At 46.1% G+C, this 21,397-nt stretch overlaps 1 protein-coding gene and 1 long non-coding RNA gene across 10 annotated transcripts in view; one reads left to right on the forward strand and one right to left on the reverse strand.

Annotated features, from left to right (window-relative positions):
- Positions 1-21,146, forward strand: part of LOC103787323 (zinc finger protein 549) — an 89,236-nt gene extending 68,090 nt beyond the window's left edge. The window contains exons 1-4 of one of the 9 annotated variants that reach the window (XM_054249838.2): positions 10,065-10,174; positions 12,639-12,891; positions 14,628-14,666; positions 19,337-21,146. In XM_054249838.2, the coding sequence (XP_054105813.2) occupies positions 12,714-12,891; positions 14,628-14,666; positions 19,337-20,601 (1,482 nt within the window). In that variant the 5' untranslated portion in view covers positions 10,065-10,174; positions 12,639-12,713 and the 3' untranslated portion in view covers positions 20,602-21,146. Of the gene's footprint in view, positions 1-10,064; positions 10,175-12,638; positions 12,892-13,808; positions 14,055-14,627; positions 14,667-17,981; positions 18,109-19,336 lie in introns of those variants that run through there. The other 8 variants (XM_035286781.3, XM_008988776.6, XM_054249839.2 and 5 more) reach the window with 8 other exon arrangements.
- On the reverse strand, positions 1,550-13,693 carry LOC144580874 (uncharacterized). The gene is made up of 3 exons (XR_013531154.1): positions 13,503-13,693; positions 3,765-3,839; positions 1,550-2,217 (listed from the first exon to the last, which is right to left on the reverse strand). It is a non-coding gene; the product is annotated as an uncharacterized LOC144580874 (long non-coding RNA).
- Positions 21,147-21,397: the final 251 nt, after the last annotated feature.

A 21,397-nucleotide genomic window follows, 5' to 3' on the forward strand; every position in this document is an offset into this window, starting at 1 on the left:
TAATGTAGTTCTCGGAAGCCCAGGTGTGGGAAGTAGGAAAGTTCTCTAAGTTTCCGTTCTTGTTAAAGAATAATCATAAGTGTTAGGAATACTAGTTTGTTTTAAACACTTTCTTCAAAGCCTTCTTGCTGTTTGCTAGTAGCTCTTTGTTAAGCCCTATCCTATGTGGCTGTTAGACATGCTTATAGGCACCTGGTACGTTCTATGTCCTTGTACTTTAACCAAGATATCGGTGCTGGACGTGCTCACAAGCATGTCCCAGCTTGCAGCCTATGCCACTTCCTTTATTTGGATTTGCTTTTTCTTCTCCATTGCTTTTACCTGTTTAGAAAAGTTTTAAGTGTTTAGCTAATTGGGTTTTAATTTAGATTGTGAGGTCTGGCTCTAACCAGCAGTAAGGACAATCCCAAATGCATAAGGGATAAATATGTCTGCTTTTTCTTTGTTTGTTGTACTCTCCTGGCAAGATTGCTGGTGAGGGTACCCTTTCTGCAGGAAGTCCTTGTTGAGATCCTTTGTCCCAGTGCTGACTTTTCTTTGTGGCACTGAAAATGTACATATAACACCAGCGTTCTGGTGCCCTCCCTGACACAAGGTCCAAGCAGACACTGGGAGGGTGCTAGGAAAAGGCACAACACCATCAACAGGGAGACAGGGTCTTGCCACATCTTAAAAAGGCCATTGGCCGATTTCCAAGGTCCCATACCAGACTGAGCACCCATGTGGCTAGAGACGTTGATTCAGGTTTAGGAAGCTAAGGCTCCGGATCCACACTGAAGCGTCACTCCACAGGCCAGGTGGATACCGTGGCCGCCCTGCCCCATGGGAGGGAAGGAGCCTCATCCTCCTCATGTACAGGGCCGAGGCATTTGAGGCCATTTTGGGGACCTCAGCAGTTCCGTAGGCGGCAGAAGCTACCCACAGATCAGGGTCAGGCTGAGGGCCACTGGTCTGCGAGGCCACTTGGGGTCCATGCCCCCTGGCCCCTTGATGGTTCCCAGGTGCAGGAGGCTGGGCTGAGAAGTTCCTGGGGCAGAGTTCCTGGGTGGCTTCGCCCAGGGGATGCCTCCTCCAGGAGGACACTCCACCCTGGGTGAACTGGGAAAAGGGCGTTTCCTTGACTAGCAGGCTGCATGAAACACAGAGAATCGAGTGTCACCATGAATGAGCACAAAGGGACTGAACGCTGGGAAACATGAGGACAAAATCACAGAGATGTCCACAAGCCACTGACCTGGAATAACGAATAGAGTCATCCAAATGTGAAAAAGAGAGGAGAGTGAGTAAAAGGCAAGAAAGGTGCTCACAAATATCAAAATGGTGCATGTGGCTCTGGCCTCTTTAGAAGCTCTGGAGGAGAGTCTGTTGCTGTGAATGTGTTGAACTCGCTGCTTGTGTCTGTGCAGGAAAAGGACCATCGAGCCACTGGCCCAGACCATGAGGCCCAAACTCATAAAGTCAATTGCAGAGAACGTGAACACGACTAGAAACTTCATAGAGCTATCTGGTTTGAGTGAAGAACAGTATACGTAATTTATTTTCACACTTACATTTTTGCTGTTTAATGGACTAATCATTCTCATAGGAACAAAGATATTTGCCAACACCTGCAGGATCCAGCAGAGAAAACAGCAGAAGCCAATGCACTTTGGGGATCTCATTGTGAGCTCCAAATACCTAGAGAAACCGGGACAAAGCTTTAAGGCCTGGAAGCCGCTGAGAAGACAGGTGGTGCTAACGGAAACCCCTCTGGCCACTCTGTGAAAATAGAAGAGAATTTTGCATCCGGCGTCATCCAGGAAAAAGTTCAATCCGAAAGCTACCATTGTATGAGGGATCCCTTTTGAAAAAAGCACAAACAAGTTGGCAAAGGCCAGTTGGTTGAGAATGAGATCCATGGGTCTAATCTTGTGTCCAGTAAGCAGAGCGGAGTGAAAAAGACCAAGAAGGAAGGAGTTTCCAAGGATTCCCACCACCATCTGAGTGAGAATGGTAATCCCCATTTGCGGACTGGTGGGAGCCATCACGTTATTATCTATAAGACGTTGGTTTTAATTGGTGCCAGAACAATGAAGAGTTCAACAAACGGAAAGAACGATGTTGGGCAGGCACGACGGTTCATTCCTGTAATCCTAGCACTTTGGGAGGCTGAGGCAGAAGGATTGCTTGAGGCCAGGATTTCAAGACCAGCTCAGGTAATATAGCAGGACCCCATATCTGAAAAAAAAAATAGCTAGGTAGAGTGACAGGCCAATGAGATATGATCACAACACGGCACTCCAGCCTGGGCAACAAAGCAAGACCCTGTCTCTTTTTTAAAAACAGAAAGAAAAAAAAAAGAAATAAATTATTAGGGCCGGGAGCAGTGGCTCACGCCTGTAATCCCAGCACTTTGGGAGGCTGAGGCGGGTGGATCACGAGGTCAAGAGATCAAGACCATCCTGGTCGAAATGGTGAAACCCCGTCTCTACTAAAAATACAAAACTTAGCTGGGCATGGTGCCTGTAATCCCAGGTACTCAGGAGGCTGAGGCAGGAGAATTGCCGGAACCCAGGAGGCGGAGGTTTCGGTGAGCCGAGATCGCACCATTGCACTCCAGCCTGGGTAACAAGAGCGAAACTCCGTCTCAAAAAAAAAAAACAAAGAAAATGATTGGATGTCCAGTTGGTGGCCTCTAAGAAAATGAATTATTTCAAGTAAATGGAAAATACAAAGTTTTGACTGCATATTCCTAGAAGGATATCTTAAGGCAAAACTAGCTGCAAAGAAACCTTAAACTTGTCTGTATATTTTACTACAACTATTGATATGGCATTTTTGAAGTAAATATAATAATGTAAATGGAAATAATGCTTTCTATGAAAGAGAAAGTAAATGCAAATATGAAACTAAAGGCTGGGTACAGTGGATTATGCCTGTAATCCCAGCACTTTGGGAGACCAAGACGGGCAGATCACATGAGGTCAGTAGTTTGACACCAGCCTGGCCAAGAAGGCGAAACCCTGATTCTACTAAAAATACAAAAATTAGCCAGATACGGTGGTGCACACCTGTTGTCCCAGCTACCTGGGAGGCTAGGGTGCGAGAATCACTTGGACCTGGAAGGTAGAAATTGAAGTGAACTGAGATCATGCCACTGCACTGCAGCCTGGGTAACAGAGTGAGACTCCATCTATGTAATTAAAGATTTTGAATAAAACTCTACAAACTCCATTTGTTAGAAATAATCAGTATTAACTTATATAGTATTTAATTCTAAACATACATCTGTTCTCTCTTTACATTGAAAAATCTAGAAATTAGGCACAATCATAAAACAGTGCCTAATTCTATCACCAGTTTTTTTACTTTTTTTTTTTTTTTTTTAATCTTTCAAGACTCATCCTCGGGCATTGACTCTTAATATACTCTCTCAATATAAGAAAGTGGATGGGGAGAGAAAATAAAACAACTTTATTTCAGAATTCCGTACATGGGGCAGGAACTTTCCTCAATTCTCTTGAAACCTTTAGTCAAATAAAGGAATCAGGGAAACTGTCATAATGCTGAATGCAATTTAAGTGATCGTGGGATCACAGGATTCCACCTGCAGGAGCTACTGTTGCACAATATTGTTACAATAATAACTCCAAAAGATAAACCGAAATGTATATGGCAGAAGTGACAGAGAAAAATAACTGCTAAGGTTAATGCTGGGAGGTGTCTGGGAAACTACTCATTATTCCAAAAACTGATACATGGAAACCATCAACCAGTTCTCCTACCTGTATCTCTATAGACTGTTTCACACTGAGAAATTTCTGTTCAGTCACACAAGACTGGCCTTGCTGGGATGAGACCTGTGGATGCCACATAAAAACATTTTATACCATGGGTAATGATAGAGATGCAAAATGAAATTTAAAAAATAAATTCAGTGAAATTTAGAGAGACTTCCTCATGAGAAGAATTCCTTCTCCCAGTTGCAATGAGGTCTCAGTATTGAATGATATGTGGGTGTTTTCAAATAGGGAAGGAAAAAAAAAAACCGCCACGCAGGAGAGCACCTGATCGAGTCACCATCTTCCTAGCATGGTGATAACACTCTAGAAACACATAAAACATCATTAGGATCAATAATATAATTCAGTCACAAATCAATATAGCCAGTTTCCCCTTTATATAGGCACTCATCTGCTTAAATGTGTAAGTGAAAACACATTAGTGAAAGACAAGTGAAATTTTGGAGAATGACATTAAAGTTAAATAATAATAAAAACATTGAATGAAAACTAAAGATGACATTTACATCATAGGATTCATTTTAAATAATAGCAAAGAAACTTGTTCTATATGGAAATGTTTCAAATGTTACTAATTTAATGCACACTAATAAGTAGTTATTGAATAAGATCCAATGAAAATATTAACACATCCAAAATTCTTTTACTAGTATCAAAAGTATACAAGATTTCTAGAAGTTTTTTCTTTTTTTGAGACGGGAGTTTCGCTCTTGTTACCCAGGCTGGAGTGCAATGGTGCGATCTCGGCTCACCGCAACCTCCGTCTCCTCGGTTCAGGCAATTCTCCTGCCTCATCCTCCTGAGTAGCTGGGATTACAGGCAGGCACCACCATGCCCAGCTAATTTTTTGTATTTTTAGTAGAGATGGGTTTCATCAATTTGACCAGGATGGTCTCGATCTCTTGACCTCGTGATTCACCTGCCTTGGCCTCCCAAAGTGCTGGGATTACAGGCTTGAGCCATCGCGCCCGGCCAGAAGATTTTTTTTAAATGAGTAATCAAAATAAATGCCCTTACTATGTAAAGGGTATAATAATTACCACAATTTCTAACTGAAAAACAAAACCTAGGGCAGATGCGGTGACTCACGCCTATAATCCCAGCATTTTAGGAGGCCGAGATAATAAGGTCAAGAGATCGAGACCATGAGGTCCAGAGATTGAGACCATCCTGGCCAACATGGTAAAACCCCGTCTCTACTAAAACTGCAAAAATTAGCTGGGCGTGGTGGCATGCACCTGTAATCCCAGCTACTCAGGAGGCAGAGGCAGGAGAATTGCTTGAACCCAGGCAGTGGAGGTTGCTGTAAGCCTAGATCCCACCATTGCACTCCAGCCTGGAGATGGAGCAAGACTCTGTCTCAAAAAAAAAAAAAAACGCAACAACACATGGACACAGGGAGGGGAACGTTGGGGTCTTTTGGGTAGTGGGGGGCTAGGGGAGGGATAATGGGTGGGGAGACTGGGGAGGGATAACATTAAGAGAAATACCTAATGTAGGTAACAGGGGATGGGGGGATGGAGGCAGCAAACCACTACGGCATGTGTATACCTGTGTAAGAACCCTGCAAGAGCTGCACATTTACTTTACGTTTTTAAAGTAAAATGATAAAAAAAAACAACAACAAAGCCCAAAAACATAATAAACTTGTATCTCTACCCTTGTCATGCCAGCTACTTGGGTGCCTCAGGTAGGAAGGAGCACAGGAGTTAGAGGCCGCAGTGGCCGTGGCACTGCATGTGAGTAGCCAGTGAAATAGCAAGAGCTTGTCACTGTTTTAAATATATATACACTTTTTCAAAAAAAGCCAGACACTGTGGCTCATGCATGTAGTCTCAGCTCCTCCTAGAGGCTAAGGTGGGATGATCCCTTGAACTCAATTAGAGTCCAGATTGGATTGGGCAACATAGAGAGACTCCATGTCTATAAAATTTTTTTAAATTGCACCTCTCCTGTGTCCTCTCTTGTGGCCACATCTGACGTAACGTAAAAAGAAATTCAAACATCTGCAAGTTCCGTGGTTTTTTGGAAACCATTTAGAATGCTAAATATATACAGTTTTATGTATCTTCTCCAATTTTGTTATTCAGAAAAAAAGTGCAATTTAAATGTTGAGTAAATTAAACCCTTTATAAAAATTTTACAACCGTATTTCTATAATTGAAACAAAGAGAATTATTTGAATGTACGTTTCAGGGAGACACATCATTTTTGCTCAAACTACTAGACCAGTGATGAGAGAACCGTGTGTGGGGGGGTAGTGGGAAAATGTGAATATCTTACTAGCCATGATCATCCATATCCCAGAGACACTGATTACTACATTTCACAAGAGAAGGCCGAAGATTAATGTACTCAGCAATAAACCAACCAGATGTGAGATAGGAGAGAACTAAGTGAATGAATACATACTGGCCTGGGGGATGCTCACCAAGCAGTATTACCTCTTCTGAGTGGGAGGAGCAGTATTACCTCTCTAGGTATTAGAGAATATCTGTGATACATTTATACAGACATTGGTTTCTTAAGAAATTTATAGTCTTTAAATTCAAATTTAACGTTGTATAATTTGTAAGATACCACTTCATACTAAAAGGAAATGTAAGGCATAACTAATAGAATAAAAAATAAGTAATAGAATGAGGACAGTGAAGGGGAAAGAGAGAGATTCATAAATGTTTTGGAATAAATATTCCAAACTGAATTTAAATCTTAAAGACATAGGTTATAGCACATGGTATGGGAAATAAAGCTTTCTTAAGTAATTCACTTTGAGAGCCTGTAAATGGATGAATTGAGCATATTATTGAGCATATTGTTATTTTATTATCTTAAACAATTCAAAAATAAAGGTTCATGATATTTCCTTTATCACGGGATTTTGTGGAGATACAGCGAGGATTTAAATTAAGTGACTCCTGCTCTCAGAGAGAGGGATATAAACCTGCTAGTTAAAATAATTCTCCAGTCAACATTTTATTTTATTGTTTTTCTCCTTATCTTTTTAGTTTGGTAAAAACACATCTTGGAAGGCAGAAAGAGTAATATATTAATAGAAGTAGAATAGCAAGGCATTTTTAATATCTGGCTGCAGGCCTGGGTAAATATTACTATTTTTAGACAACTGAAGTCTCTCATAATTCCTTTTATCCTCCCCTAAGCCTCACACTTAATGGCCACACCGTCTTTTAAATGTGCATTTATTTTCCTTCAATGAGGAATAAGATTAGTCTTTCAGTGCTCTATATTGGAGATAATAAATGTTACCTCCCTTTTACTGATGACAGAAACTTTTGAGCTGTCTCATTTCGGATGCTATTTAGCACAACATGCTCACAATAAAATACGACAAAGCCAAACGTGCATGTCAGCAACTGTCACTCAGATGCCAGGCAGCTAACTACTCAGAGCTGGGAGCTTAGCATCCTTGTCTGAGTGCCAGGCACATGTCTGCAATGTGAAGTCTTTAAAGTGAACGCTGTGACGTTCAGCATTTTTTTTTTTACCATTAACAGTGGAAGACTTCCAAAGTCCTCACTGTGAGGAGAGAAATATCAAGCACCCCTAAAGCAGGTGGGCACAAGGGTTGGTGTTGACTAGATGTTCTCAGAAAGTGTCATTTCTCACTATATAACAAAATATGTTTGTGATCAATCACAGAAAACACATACAATATGTATGTATGTTTATGGGTTGTTTTTTTTTTACTGGATTTTCTGTGATATAATTCTCCTGTAAATCTGACACTTAGCTGAAAAAAATAGACACTTACCAAATGACGTTTGCAATCAGGTCAGTGGGTGCTGGAGCAACATCTGTGCGGGTGTGAGAAGGGGACATCTGACCCTGAGATAAAGGTTTGAGACTCCATGATCTCATCTCCTTGCTGGGAAGTAATTATCATTTCACCTGTAACTTCAGTGACATTATGTGCACAGGGAGTTGAGAACACGTTTGAAAAATATTTGTGTATGACATAAATTACTGAAGGCAATTAATTTGAATTATAAAGTTTCCTGTAAATAACTGCAGAAACAGCTGAAGAGCCACTTTCCTGTGAAACATTTCTTTTAAATCCTGAGCAGACCAGAAGACACTGGGATCAAATAAGTGAAGAGATAAGAACTGAGCACCTCATTATCCATGATTATTAATCACTTTAAAGTCTGACTCAAAATATGATTGTTTCATACACTCGAGTTCATTGAGGATACTGAAACTGAAAAGAGATTAGTAAATGAATAGAGACGGAAAGAATAGTTAAGCCTTCTCCAAGACATGTCTTGAGGTTCCAGTGTTGGTTGGGCCCTTTGGTAGCTGTGCTGAACCATCAGTGCACAAAACGTAAAATCTAACTTCTAGTAGAGGGAAACGTACAGCATTAAATAAAAGTAAGTTACTAATTTGTTAGCATATGAGAAAGAAAAGAGCAGAACATGATGATGAAACGTTGAGGCAGTAAGGAAGGATGGCAACACTAAGAAATCCGTAATAGAGAATGATAGGGAAGTTGATACCTGAGCAAATATTTTATTATTAATTAATTAATTTATTTTTTAGACGGAGTTTCGCTCTTGTTACCCAGGCTGGAGTGCAATGGTGCGATCTCGGCTCACCGCAACCTCCGCCTCCTGGGTTCAGGCAATTCTCCTGCCTCAGCCTCCTGAGTAGCTGGGATTACAGGCACGCCCCACCATGCCCAGCTAATTTTTTGTATTTTTAGTAGAGATGGGGTTTCACCATGTTGACCAGGATGGTCTCGATCTCTTGACTTCGTGATCCACCCGCCTCGGCCTCCCACAGTGCTGGGATTATAGGCGTGAGCCACCGTGCCCGGCCTAATTTGCTTTCTTGAGTCAGCTGGAGTGTTTGATAAATTGAGGCATTTGATGGTAAGCAGGAAGTTTGTGAGTTATGTATGTTATCTGAGCAGGAGGGCCATAAATGTCTTGGGCCATATGTCCTGGACCACAAAGAAAAACAGATTTCCATCCTGGCCAACGTGGGGAAACCCCGTCTCTACTAAAAATACAAAAATTAGCTGGGCATGGTGGTGCGTGCCTGTAATCCCAGCTACTCAGGAGGCTGAGGCAGGAGAACTGCTTAAACCCAGGAGGCGGAGGTTGCAGTGAGCTGAGATTGCGCCATTGCACTCCAGCCTGGCGCCTGGCGACAGAGCGAGACTGTCTCAAAAAAAAAAAGAAAGAAAAGAAAAACAGATTTATAGCTTATTTGCTTTATCTCTTGACTTTCTCCTGGTCTCATTAGCCTGACTCCTTTCCCCTAATTAGGACTCCACAGGAGAGAGTTCTTCTGATGAGCATTCATTTGTTCCACTTTAATGCAGCCTCCAAGTCTCCATAGGGCTGTGTTCCACATAGGCATCCCTTTAAGTGTCCAGGTTTTCATTGCCCTTCTGCCTGAGAGGCTAGGCCACTGGTCATTGCCCATGAGTCAGGGAAACCCCAATCACAGGGTCTTCCACCACTATTCAGTTCTTCCATTACTATTAGAAAATCAGCATGTAGGGCCGGGCGCGGTGGCTCACGCCTGTAATCCCAGCACTTTGGGAGGCCGAGGCGGGTGGATCACAATGTCAAGAGATCGAGACTATCCTGGTCAACATGGTGAAACCCCGTCTCTACTAAAAATACAAAAAATTAGCTGGGCATGGTGGCGCGTGCCTGTAATCCCAGCTACTCAGGAGGCTGAGGCAGGAGAATTGCCTGAACCCGGGAAGCGGAGGTTGCGGTGAGCCGAGATCGCGCCGTTGCACTCCAGCCTGGGTAACAAGCAGGAAACTCCATCTCAAAAAGAAAAGAAAAGAAAAGAAAAAGAAAAAAGAAATGTTTCAAATATACCAATTTTCATAATCCAATCAGCCCTTATATTTTATGTTCTAGTTCCAGGAACTTCTATTCTTCTCCCCAAGACCATTTTACCGTCTACTGTGCACATGGCTTTGGGTCCCTAGCCAAAGGTTGAGCCAAAGGACCCGGCTCTTTTGTCAATCTTTATCTTGATTAATCTGTGTAACTATTGCTCCAGGCAAGTTCAGATGAGATTTCTCATGGTAGTCTCTGCCTTCCAGCTTTTAAAATTTTTCCAAGTTGTGGAAAATACAGCAAACCCGTTTGAGGCCCTTTACTGTTGAGGCTCAGCAAGGGCTTCCTTTGGTCCACCCAACCTTCGATGGTGTTCTGTTAAGATCTTTGTTTCCACCTCATCAATATCCATTTCATTTATTCCATTTCTTATTTTTATTTATTTTTAGATAGGGTCTCACTCTATCACCCAGGCTGGAATGCAGTAGTGTAATCGTAGCTACAGCTTTGAACTCCTGAGCTCAACTGATCCTCCTGCCTCGGCTTCCTAAGTAGCTGGGACCACAGGTATGTCCCACCACACCCAGCTAATTTTTATTTATTTCGTAGACCCAAGACCTCATTGTGTTGCTCGGCCTGATCTTTAACTCCTGGACTCAAGAAATCCTCCTACCTTGACCTCCCAAGGTGCTGGCATTATAGGCATGGGCCACCATGCCTGTCCATTCCATTTCTTAACAGCTACATCTTTTCACCGGCTGGGCCACCGTGCCTGTCCATTCCATTTCTTAACAGCTACATCTTTTCACCCGGCTGAGATGAGTCCCATGACTTTCCCCTATGTTTTCCCTCTTAGTTGCAACCCGTCAATGTTCTCTTTATTCACCTTATTTCTTAATAACCATTTAAAAACTTCCGGCCGGGCGCGGTGGCTCACGCCTGTAATCCCAGCACTTTGGGAGGCCGAGGCAGGTGGATCACGACGTCAAGAGATGGAGACCATCCTGGTCAACACGGTGAAACCCCGTCTCTACTAAAAATACAAAAAATTAGCTGGGCATGGTGGCGCGTGCCTGTAATCCCAGCTACTCAGGAGGCTGAGGCAGGAGAATTGCCTGAACCCAGGAGGTGGAGGTTGCGGTGAGCTGAGATCGCGCCATTGCACTGCAGCCTGGGTAACAAGAGCGAAACTCTGTCTCAAAAAAAAAAACTTCCACCCTCCTGGGATGAATCCTTTCACTCCGTCTTTTGCCTTTCCCCATTCTCGTGTTAATTAACCTGATGTTTTTATTAGGATCCGAAACATCAGGAGAGGAAGCTGAAATAGCAGATTTGATAAGGCTTCTCAAACCTTTGTTTGATTCTGCAGAAATAACATCTCATGGGTGCCCCTGTAGATGGGGCCTCCTTAACCACGGCATTTAACATGATCTAGGTCATGAGAAGATTTAAAAAATAAATATCTCAGTGGTCATAAGCCAGCCCCACAAAGCTACCACATAAAGTATATCAGCTGCCTCATCTGGGGCATTGATTCAGAGGCTCAGGAAGCTCAGGGCATTGATTAGAGGGATTGATTCAGGCTCAGGGAGCCGAGGCCAGATCCACATGGACGCGTACTCCACAGGGCCGGCCGCCCTGCGGGATGGAAGAAGCCTCCTCCCCATCACGTGCAGTGTCAAGGCATTCGGGGCCGTGCCAGCCGGCCGGCTGGCCGAGGAGGTTCTGTGAAAGACAGGGGCCACCTAGGTATTGCGCTCTGCGCTGGTGTTCCAGAAGGCCACGTGGTGGCTTGGCCCCATGCCGCACCTGCTCAGACCTGAGCCCCTTGACGTCCCCAGATGCAGGAGGCAGAGGAGGCAGAAGTCCTGGACAACTCCACCCCGGGGGAACGTCACCTCGGGAGCCACAGTGGAAAGCGACTCTGCTTTCCTGAGACTCTGTTTCGCTGAGGGCCCCACTTTGCATTTATAGGTGGAGTTTCTCAGGGTACACCGGTGTTATAGTGCCTGGTGGAACAGCTAGTCCACCAGGCTGGCTGTTCCCTCAGGAAATACACATACCCATGTGCCGTTGTTCAATAGTGAGCTATGGGTCCTGCATCAATCCAAACAGGCTCTCTGCCCTGCAGCATTGAAGACTAGATACTGCCGGCCAGGCCTGGTGGCTCATGCCTGTAATCCTAGCACTTTGGGGAGTCCAGGTGGGCAGATCACTTGAGATCAGGAGTTCAAAACCAGCCTGGCCAACATGGTGGAACACCATCTCTACTAAAAATACAAAAAATTAGTCGTGCATGATAGCGGTGCCTGTAATCCCAGCTACTCAGGACGCTGAGGCAGGAGAATCGCTTGAACCTAGGAGGTGGAGGTTGCAGTGAGCCGAGATCTGCCACTGCACGATCTGTAGCCTGGGCAACAGAGGGAGATTTTGTCTCAAAAAACAACAAAAGAAAACTACATACTGCCCCCAAAGTAGTTACTCTGTGACTTCATTCTTGGTAACCTTGCCTAGCAGTAAAGTCTGTCCCAGAACTCTCTTTTACTTTATTTTTGGGTTACAGATAATAACCAAGGAATTGAATATTTCACTTTTGTTTTTAAATTTAAAAATACATTTTAAATTATCTTTTTAAAAAATAAGACCAGGTGGGACTGCAGCGGCTATTGATGGGTGTGTTCCTACTACTGAGCAGCATGGGAGTTTTATCTGCTCCATTTCTAACCCGGGCCAGTTCACTCCTATTTAGGCCACGTGGTGGTCCCCTACTTCCCCCCACCATATTGATGCTGAACTTAGTGTGGACACCAGATCAGCATACTCCTGGACTTAAGCGATCCTCCTGCCTCAGCCTCCTGAGTAGCTAGGATTACAGGTGCACCACCACACCCGGATAATTTTTTATATTTTGTGGAGAGGGAATCTGGCTGTGCTGCCCAAGAGATCCTGCCATCTCAGCCTCCCAGTGCTTGGATTACAGGTGTGAGCCACCGCACCGGGCCTGACATTTTCTTTTCTTCACATTCTCTAGCTGTGTAACTTGCAACTCTTCAGCTCTGTGCCTGCAGAAGAACCGAACATTGTGTTACCAACAGAGCATCGCCAGATGAGACTGGTTCAGCGGTTATACCTCCACCTTCGCGGAGGCCATTATGAGCATCCCTACAGGCCGAGTCTCAGGGTGCCCCCGGACGCGCGTACCAGCTGCTGTAAGGCAGAGCATGGACTTCCCCTGGGGGGACTAAATCCCATCTTTGGGCTCCAGAAGCCTCGCTCCTACTACGGTACGCCACCGCGTGGGGCGCCCTGGGAACCCTCCTGCTTCCCTATTGCCCTGAGGGCGGTTGGAGATGGTCCCAGCCGGTGTGGGAGACGAAGTAGGAGACTTCCTCAATGGGGCTCAAGGCTCATCTGGACCCAGTTTTCAGCCGAGGGGCGGTGGAGGGGGCGTCGGAAAACGCAGGAGCGGCTCCCAGTCCCCCCAGGAGGGGACTCCGGGAAGCAGAGGCGCTTTCCTACGCCGCTCCGGGGCCTCCCCAGCTGGCCCGTCCCCAGACCTCGCCCGGGGTAGAGCCGCCCAGGACCTCTGCCCCTGGGACATCTCGGCCCCGCCTTCCGCATCTGGGGACGCTCGGGGGGGGGGGGGGGGGAGGGGAAGCGGGGGAGGGGCGCTCAGATCTGAGCAGGTGCGGCAAGGGGCGAGGCCGCCACGTGGCCTTCGGGAACACCTGCGCAGAGCGCGACACCTAGGTGGCTCCTGTCTTTCACGGAACCGCCTCGACCCTGCACGTGATGGGAAGGAGGCTTCTTCGCTCCCGCAGGGCGGCCCTGGGGAGTACGCGTCCATGTGGATCTGGCCTCACCTCCCTGAGCCTGAATCAAAGCCTCTAATCACCTGGGCGCTCAGCCGCGACGGGACCACGGAAATCCACCAGCAGCCTCTTTAAGGAGCGACAAGGCTTAGTCCTCTCCTGGATGGTGGCGACGCCATTTTCCAGCGCCCCCAGTGCGGCCGCTTGGCCTTTGTTCGGGGTCACTCTGGGCCGCAGCATCCTTCCCTGCCCCCTGGGTACCAGGGACGACTACATTACCCACAAGGCTCTGTTTCCAGCCGCAGGGATGCTGAGCCAATTAGCGCTGAGAAAAGGGTCGTTTCCGCTTTTAGGCCTATGGGTCTGGGAGGGACTTCCGGTATCGCTTCAGTGGCGGTCATTTTAGCAGCCCTTGAGTGCTTGCAGACATTGAGAGCTTTGGGAGCGCTTTGTTTGGCGAGAAAGCCCGAAGGCGCGAGGGGAGGGGTCCTTCCGCTGAACAGTGGCGGGTCTAAGGGGCAGCGGCGGCGGGTGGACGGTTTTGCCCAGGTCCCCTCGCCCGTCGCTCTCGGGTCCCGCCCCCACTCTGCCCACAGGCTCCGATGGCTGCAGCCGCGCTGAGGGCCCCGACTCAGGTGAGCGCCACCTCCGCTGGGCCTCACCATGCTTCATCCCCATTCAAATTCTAAGGCCCAGAAAGCGATGCCTTCCTGAGTCGCTACGGTCGAGATCCCCATGTCCAGTACAGTGGGGACGCGTGGGTGGGGTCCTAATTTCCAGAACTTGGGTGATGAGACAGGGAAGAGGGTGACAGGGGCCGGCGTTTGTAAACTCTTAGAGATTGAGTGAAGACCGTTGGTACCTGGAGTGCCAAGGTGGGGAGTTTTCCCTTAATTCTTAGGATGCTAGGAGCTGTGGAGGGTTGTGTACAGAAGAGGCATGTGGTCTGAGTTAGGTGTTTCGAAGTTTTCCAGAAGCCGCATGGAGTTAGATTAGCAAAGAACGGAATAACACGGAGGCATAGGAAGGTTGAGTTCTTGTGCAAAGTCCCACAGTTGCTAGGAGCGGGGACTGAAACAGTGAGGTTCAGAAACAATGCAGACATCCTCAGTCCGCCGGGCTCTGGCCTGGACAGGAATCCAAGGAAGTCTGAATCAGTAGAGCCCTGCTCTGGTCACCTGCCTCTCATCATCTTTGGCTTTCCACAGGTTACCGTGACTCCAGAAACACATATGGACCTCACAAAGGTGAGTGGAGAGTGTCCCAGGCCCTCACTGGTCCTGACCCCATCCTGGGGTTTTTTCATGGATTTTTTTTTTTTTTTTTTTTTGCCACTTACCCACTTTTTTGACTTAAGGACACTTTACAAACCCCAAGCTTGACTTTCTGATTCTAGACTGACGGTTACTTGTAGAAGTTTTTATTGGTGGCAGACAGTGGAATGAGATGTAAAAGGTTGTCCCGCCTACTTACAATAATGTGTAAGGTCAGCAGTGAAACTGAGCTGGTTCAGGAAAACCTAACTCTCTTTTCTTTGTCATGGGAACTGAGAACATCAGGGCAGGATTCAGGCCTGGAATGGTGGCTCCGAGAAATTGGGTGTTTTTTCTGGAGGCGATGGGAGCAATGGGAGGTTTAGAGAAGAGGAGGGAGGTTATCTGACACTGGTCTCATCAGGCTCACTGTTAACGAAGCATAGAGAATATTCTGTGGGTGTGAGGGAGGCGATAGAAAGACCAGGGAGGAGGCTACTGCAGTGGGCAAGGTGAGCTTTGATAGTGGCTTCACCAGTGTTGTGGCTGCGGAGGTAGAAGAAGTGCCTGGATTTTTAATTAGGCCTTCCTGCATTTTTAGATTTTTAGGTAAGAGTAGTCAAGCATTACTCCAGGCCTTTTGAATTTAGCATCTGGGAGGATGGAAGCTCTATCAGCTAGCATGTAATGGGATTAATTTTATTTTTTTCTTTTCTCTTTTTTTTGTTTTTTTTTGAGACAAAGCCTTACTCTGTTGCTCAGGCTGGAGTACAGTGGCTGGATCCCAGCTGGATCTCTGTAGCTGGGACTACAGGTGCATGCCACCATGCCTGGCTGATTTTTTGTATTTTTGTAGAGATGGGGTTTTGCCATGTTAGCCAGGATGGTCTTGGTCCCCTGACCTCCTGATCCGCCTGCCTTGGCCTCCCAAAGTGCTGGGATTACAGGTGTGAGCCACCATGCTCTGCTTTTTTTTTTTTTGACAGAGTCTCACTCTGTCACTCAGGCTGGAGTACAGTGACTTGATCTTGGCTCATTGCAGCCTCCGCCTCCCAGGTTGAAGCAATCCTCCTCTCCCACCTCAGCCTCCCAAGTGGCTGGGACTACAGGCACATGCCACCGTTTTTAGTAGAGACAGGGTTTCACCATGTTGGCCAGGCTGGTCTCAAATTCCTGACCTCAGGTGATCCACCTGTCTCAGCCTCCCAAAGTGCTGGGATTATAGGCTTGAGCCCCCTCACCCAGCTGATTAATTTTCATTAAGGATATCAGGAGTTTTGTTTTTCAGCTGTTACCATAGTCTGAGATGTTCCAAAGAATGATATATGGAGACATCAAGTGAGTAGCTGTCCAGTACATCTGGAATTCTGGAAGTGGTTTAAGATGAAGACATCTAAAAGGTGGTGGCCAGTGTTTGGCCCAGGGTAACTATGGGTTACAATTAGGAGTGGGTATTCCTTGTCATGAAGATAATGCTATTAATAACCCAGGAAAGGAAAGGTGGGGGCTATGACTATATCTCGTGCTTGGACACTTGGTAGAGGTGGTGAGCATCACAAACAGTTGTGGGAGAGAAGTGATCATGGGAAGGTGGTAGGAAAGAGGATGATCTGGCGTATGCTGATAAAGACAAGTTTCTAGGAAGTTCCAGACTTTCCCACATTTTCCTGTCTTCTTCTGAGCCTTCCAAACTGTTCCAACTTCTGCCTGCTACCTAGTTCCAAAATCGCTTCCATGTTTTCTGGTATCTTTACAGCAGGGCTCCGTGTTACTCATACCGATTTACTGTCTTAGTCCATTTTCATGCTGCTGAGAAAGATGTACTCGAGACTAGGTAATTTATAAGGAAAAAGAGATTTAATGGACTCACGGTTCCACGTGGCTGGGGAGGCCTCACAATCATGGCGGAGGACAAAAGGCATGTCTTGCGTGGCAGCAGGCAAGAGAGAACTTGTTAAGGGGAACTTCCCCTTATAAAACCATCAGTTCTCATGAGACTTATTGACTATCATGAGAACAATGGGAAAGACCCACCCCTATGATTCAATTACCTCCCACTAGGTCCCTCCCATGACATGGGAACTGTGGGAGCTACAATTCAATATGAGATTTGGGTGGGGACACAGCCAAATCATATCATCTGACAAGTGGTCAAGGCTTCCAAGGCACTAGGGACATAAGACAGACATGGAGACAAAGAAATAATAGGTAGAAGAGAACACTGAGGCCAGGTATAGTGGACTGTGCCCCTGCAAAGTTCATATGCTTAAACCCTAATTCCAGTGTGATGGTATTTGCAGGTTGGGCCTTTGTGGGAAATTAGGTCATGAGGGTGGAGCCCTAATGAATAGGATTAGTGAGTACTCTTAAACTATGAGGCCACAGAACTACCTGGTGGTCTTTCCACCGTGTGAGGATACAAGCTGGCACTCTAATCTCAGGCATCTACCTGCAGATCTGTGAGAAATAAATTTCTGTTACTGATAAGCCACCCAGTTTATGATATGCCAGCAGCCCAAACTGACTATAACACTAGGACTAGTGCTTCTTCACAGGGTAAAAACTCACCAGGAATTCGTTGTGTCTGGGGAGGGTGTCAGTCAAGCAGTTGGATAAGTTTAGGAGTACAAGTGTTCGTCTGTATGAGTCATTGGGTTGGGGGTACAGAGCCTCTGAGAGTCTGTGTCACTGAGGACACTGATTCTGAATGAGGGTTAAGAGGTGAGAGGAAGTTTATGACTGAAGAGGGGACATCACTGCCTGGCATCAGGTGATTCTTGGTGGCTGAGGTTGAAGCAAGGAACAGAGTCAGGAAGATAGGCCTTCCAAGCAGGACAGAGGCTATGACAGTAGAAACCATCAGGGATCTGCGTAGCTGTCTCAGTTTGTCAGGCGGAGGGGTGAAGGTGGCTGTGGGAGTGAGGCTAAGTGAGTATGGTTCAAAGAATGATGCGCACATGGAGAGGGAGTGTGAACTGAAGGACCCAAGGCCTTGGCATTGAGGACTTAAGGGTGAAAGGTGAACTCACATTTCATTGTGTCTAGAAGGCACCATCTGAAAGACTCTTGGCTGCCTGACAAGAAGGGATACAACCGTACATACCGGGCCCAAAGTTTAGATGTGATACATCCTGCTCACCTCCTGGTTGGTGCTGTAGAAGGACACAGTGATAATTGGGACCATGAGGAGAGAGTGGGCATCTGTGTCACCAGGGCCTGTGTTTCCTTTAAGGTGGGGATGAATGAGCGGGTGGATGAACTTGATTGTGGAGGTGTTGATTGTGGAGTGACCTGTCCCCATCATGACAGGGCTGTGTGACCTTTGAGGACATCGCCATTTACTTCTCACAGGAAGAGTGGGGACTTCTTGATGAGGCTCAGAGACTCCTGTTCCTTGAAGTGATGCTGGAGAACTTTGCCCTTGTAGCCTCACTGGGTAAGGCCCTCACACCAACTCCAGTTTCCTGATCTGTCTATGCTCTTTTGCTGACTTCCCCACTTTCTTGGGGTATGTGCTATGGGTGCCAGCACTGTGCACTGCCTGAGCAGCCCTAACACCTGCTGCCCAGTGGTCTGAGCACTGGATCTCCATTGCCTGCGCTCTTCTTGGCTGGGTGACTATGTTCAGATCCATGACACCTTGTGTCCGAAGTTCCCCGCACCCCCATCTGCTAGCTGATATTTTCTTGTGGCTACCTGTGTCATGATTATAGTCATTGTCATGGTCTATACTTATGGGGACAATGGGTTCTTCTTACTCCTTCTAGTTTTTTATTTTTAATGATACTAACTTTCTTTCCCATTTTGAGTACTGATCACTCACATGTTCTGTGTTTCTGGTAGGACTTGGCTTCATGAAGGTCCCACATATCTAGACAACTGAGGGTGTGCAGAGAAGCCTGGTTGCTTTATAGGGTGAACATATCCTCAGAGAAGGCCTGGGCTTGTTGAATGGCAACTGGTGGGGAACACGATATCCAGGCTGTTTTCAGATCATATAAGGAGCCTGTCCTGTCTTCACCACTGTTTGGGTGCACATTGCCACTAACCAAACTGCATTTCTCTATTTTCTTCCCTGTACTTGACACTTTGCTGTCATCTTATTTTCATCTATGACTTCTAGTGCCTGGTTACCTTTGCCTTTCTGGTCTTCATGCATTATCTGCTCCTTTGCACTGCTCCCTCAATGTTTTCCAACTTCGATGCATACAAAATGTCTCATGAAATATGCATATATGATCACATGAAGATATGTGACCATATCACTTGCTACTCAGTTTCAATTAGATTCTCCTGGGCTTGGGCACAATCAACCTTCTGTACATTATGCAGGTGTCACCAGCAGACAAGGTCCTCCTCAAGACTGTGTGGTGAGTTTTAGGAATTTGAAGGCTACTCAGAGATAACTTTTGAGGCCATTGGTAGAGGAATGGTTTGAAGACTATGCCATTCCCTGTCCTCCATCCCATCCATATGTCCTTTATTTGGTGAGGGCTCCCTCATTCTGTGATCTTTAGAGATCCAGTACTGCAAAGCAACCCCTTCCTCAACCTGCCCCCAGCTCCATTATCCTCAGAACAAACTTGGTGTATCATTCCTCTGGTATGTGTGTAATGGAGCTTCCTGTTCTCAGCATAGTCAATATATATTTCATCTGCTTTTAGGTTGTGGCCATGGAACAGAGGATGAAAAGACACCTTCTGAGCAGAATGTTTCTATAGGAGTCTCACAGTCAAAGGCAGGTTCATCCGCACAGAAGACTCAACCCTGTGAGATGTGTGTCCCAATCCTGAAGGATATTTTGCATCTGGCTGATCTCCCTGGGCAGAAACCATACTTGGTTGGAGAATGTACAAACCATCATGAGCACCAGAAGCATCACAGTGCAAAGAAATCCTTCAAGAGGGATATGGACAGAGCCTCATGTGTGAAGCGCTGCCTGTTCCGTATGTCATTGAAGCCCTATTGCAAATTGGAAATTGGGAAGGACCTACCAGCCATGTTGGGGTTTCTGAGGTCCCTGGTCTTTCCTGGAGCCAGGAAGCCCAACACAGTTACTGAATGTGAGGAGGACATTCACAGTCAAGAAAGTCATTACAGGTCAGGTGAATGTGGGAAGGCTTCCAGCCACAAACACACACCTGTTCACTGTCCAAGAGTTTACACAGGAAAAAAGCTTTATGAGTGTAGCAAATGTGGGAAAGCCTTCCGTGGCAAGTACTCACTTGTTCAGCACCAGAGAGTCCATACTGGAGAAAGGCCTTGGGAGTGCAGTGAATGTGGGAAATTCTTTAGCCAAACCTCCCACCTGAATGACCATCGGAGAATCCACACTGGAGAAAGGCCTTACGAGTGCAGCGAATGTGGGAAATTATTTAGACAAAACTCCAGCCTTGTTGACCACCAGAAAATACACACTGGAGCAAGGCCTTATGAGTGTAGCCAGTGTGGGAAATCTTTTAGCCAAAAAGCCACCCTTGTTAAACACCAAAGAGTTCACACTGGAGAAAGGCCTTATAAGTGTAGTGAATGTGGGAATTCCTTTAGTCAAAGTGCCATTCTTAATCAACACCGAAGAATTCACACTGGAGCAAAGCCTTACGAGTGTGGCCAGTGTGGGAAGTCCTTTAGTCAGAAAGCTACACTCATTAAACACCAGAGAGTTCACACTGGAGAAAGGCCTTATAAGTGCGGTGAATGTGGGAAATCCTTTAGTCAAAGCTCCATTCTTATTCAGCACCGGAGGATTCATACGGGAGCAAGGCCTTATGAGTGTGGCCAGTGTGGGAAGTCCTTCAGCCAGAAGTCTGGTCTCATTCAACACCAAGTGGTTCACACTGGAGAAAGGCCTTACGAGTGTGACAAATGTGGGAATTCCTTTAGCCAATGCTCCAGCCTCATTCATCACCAAAAATGTCATAACACGTAGAGGCCCCACGAATGCAGCAAATGTGGAAGAGCCTTTAACTCAAGATCTATCATCATTAACTCCTGGAAGTCCAGACTTCAGTAGAGCCTTAGGCCTACAGGGAAGGTTCTGTCTCTGTAGTATTGTAGCAGTAGAGAGCCTTTGTGAGGGAGCCATCTGCCTGAAGTTGAATCTCATTCTTCCTTGTTTCTCTGGTAGAAACCATCTCCCCTCTATCACCTTGCACTGTGGGGATTGGTCACCCTGATGTGCTAAGGCAAGGCTGATATCTGTGCATTCTCTTAGTCTTTGGAGGAAATCTTGAGTAATCTGAGCCTTTAGAGAAAATTCATTATCTTTTCTGACTGATCACAGCACACATGGGACCCAGTTTTGGTCAGGAGGGCCCGGCCATAGTTCTACTGGACACTTATGTGCAAGGATTCCCTTCATGGAAATTCTTGGTCTCACATGACACTTGGTCATTCTCCAAGTCACCACCTGGTGAATGGCTGCCTCACATTGCTCCAGTTTGAACACTAATAAAGGCCTTATATTTGAATCTACCTGTAGTCTTGGGGTTTTGTTTACTGTGGGGTGGCTGGGAAACAGACTCAACTCTATATGAAGGAATGGATAGCTTTTGTGGGCCTCTGCGGGAAAAGTAAGATGACGGAGTAATTCTCGTTCATGTTTTGGTCATATTTGCTTTGCTACCTAAAATCTAGGAACGATGCAAGGTTTTGGTTATTCTGATTTGTGGCCTGGATCCCTATTCTCTGTGTGGGACTAGAGGTCATCCTGAGGAGAGGCCAGC

Source organism: Callithrix jacchus, chromosome 22 (assembly GCF_049354715.1).
Source record: "Callithrix jacchus isolate 240 chromosome 22, calJac240_pri, whole genome shotgun sequence".
Lineage (NCBI taxonomy): Eukaryota > Metazoa > Chordata > Mammalia > Primates > Cebidae > Callithrix > Callithrix jacchus.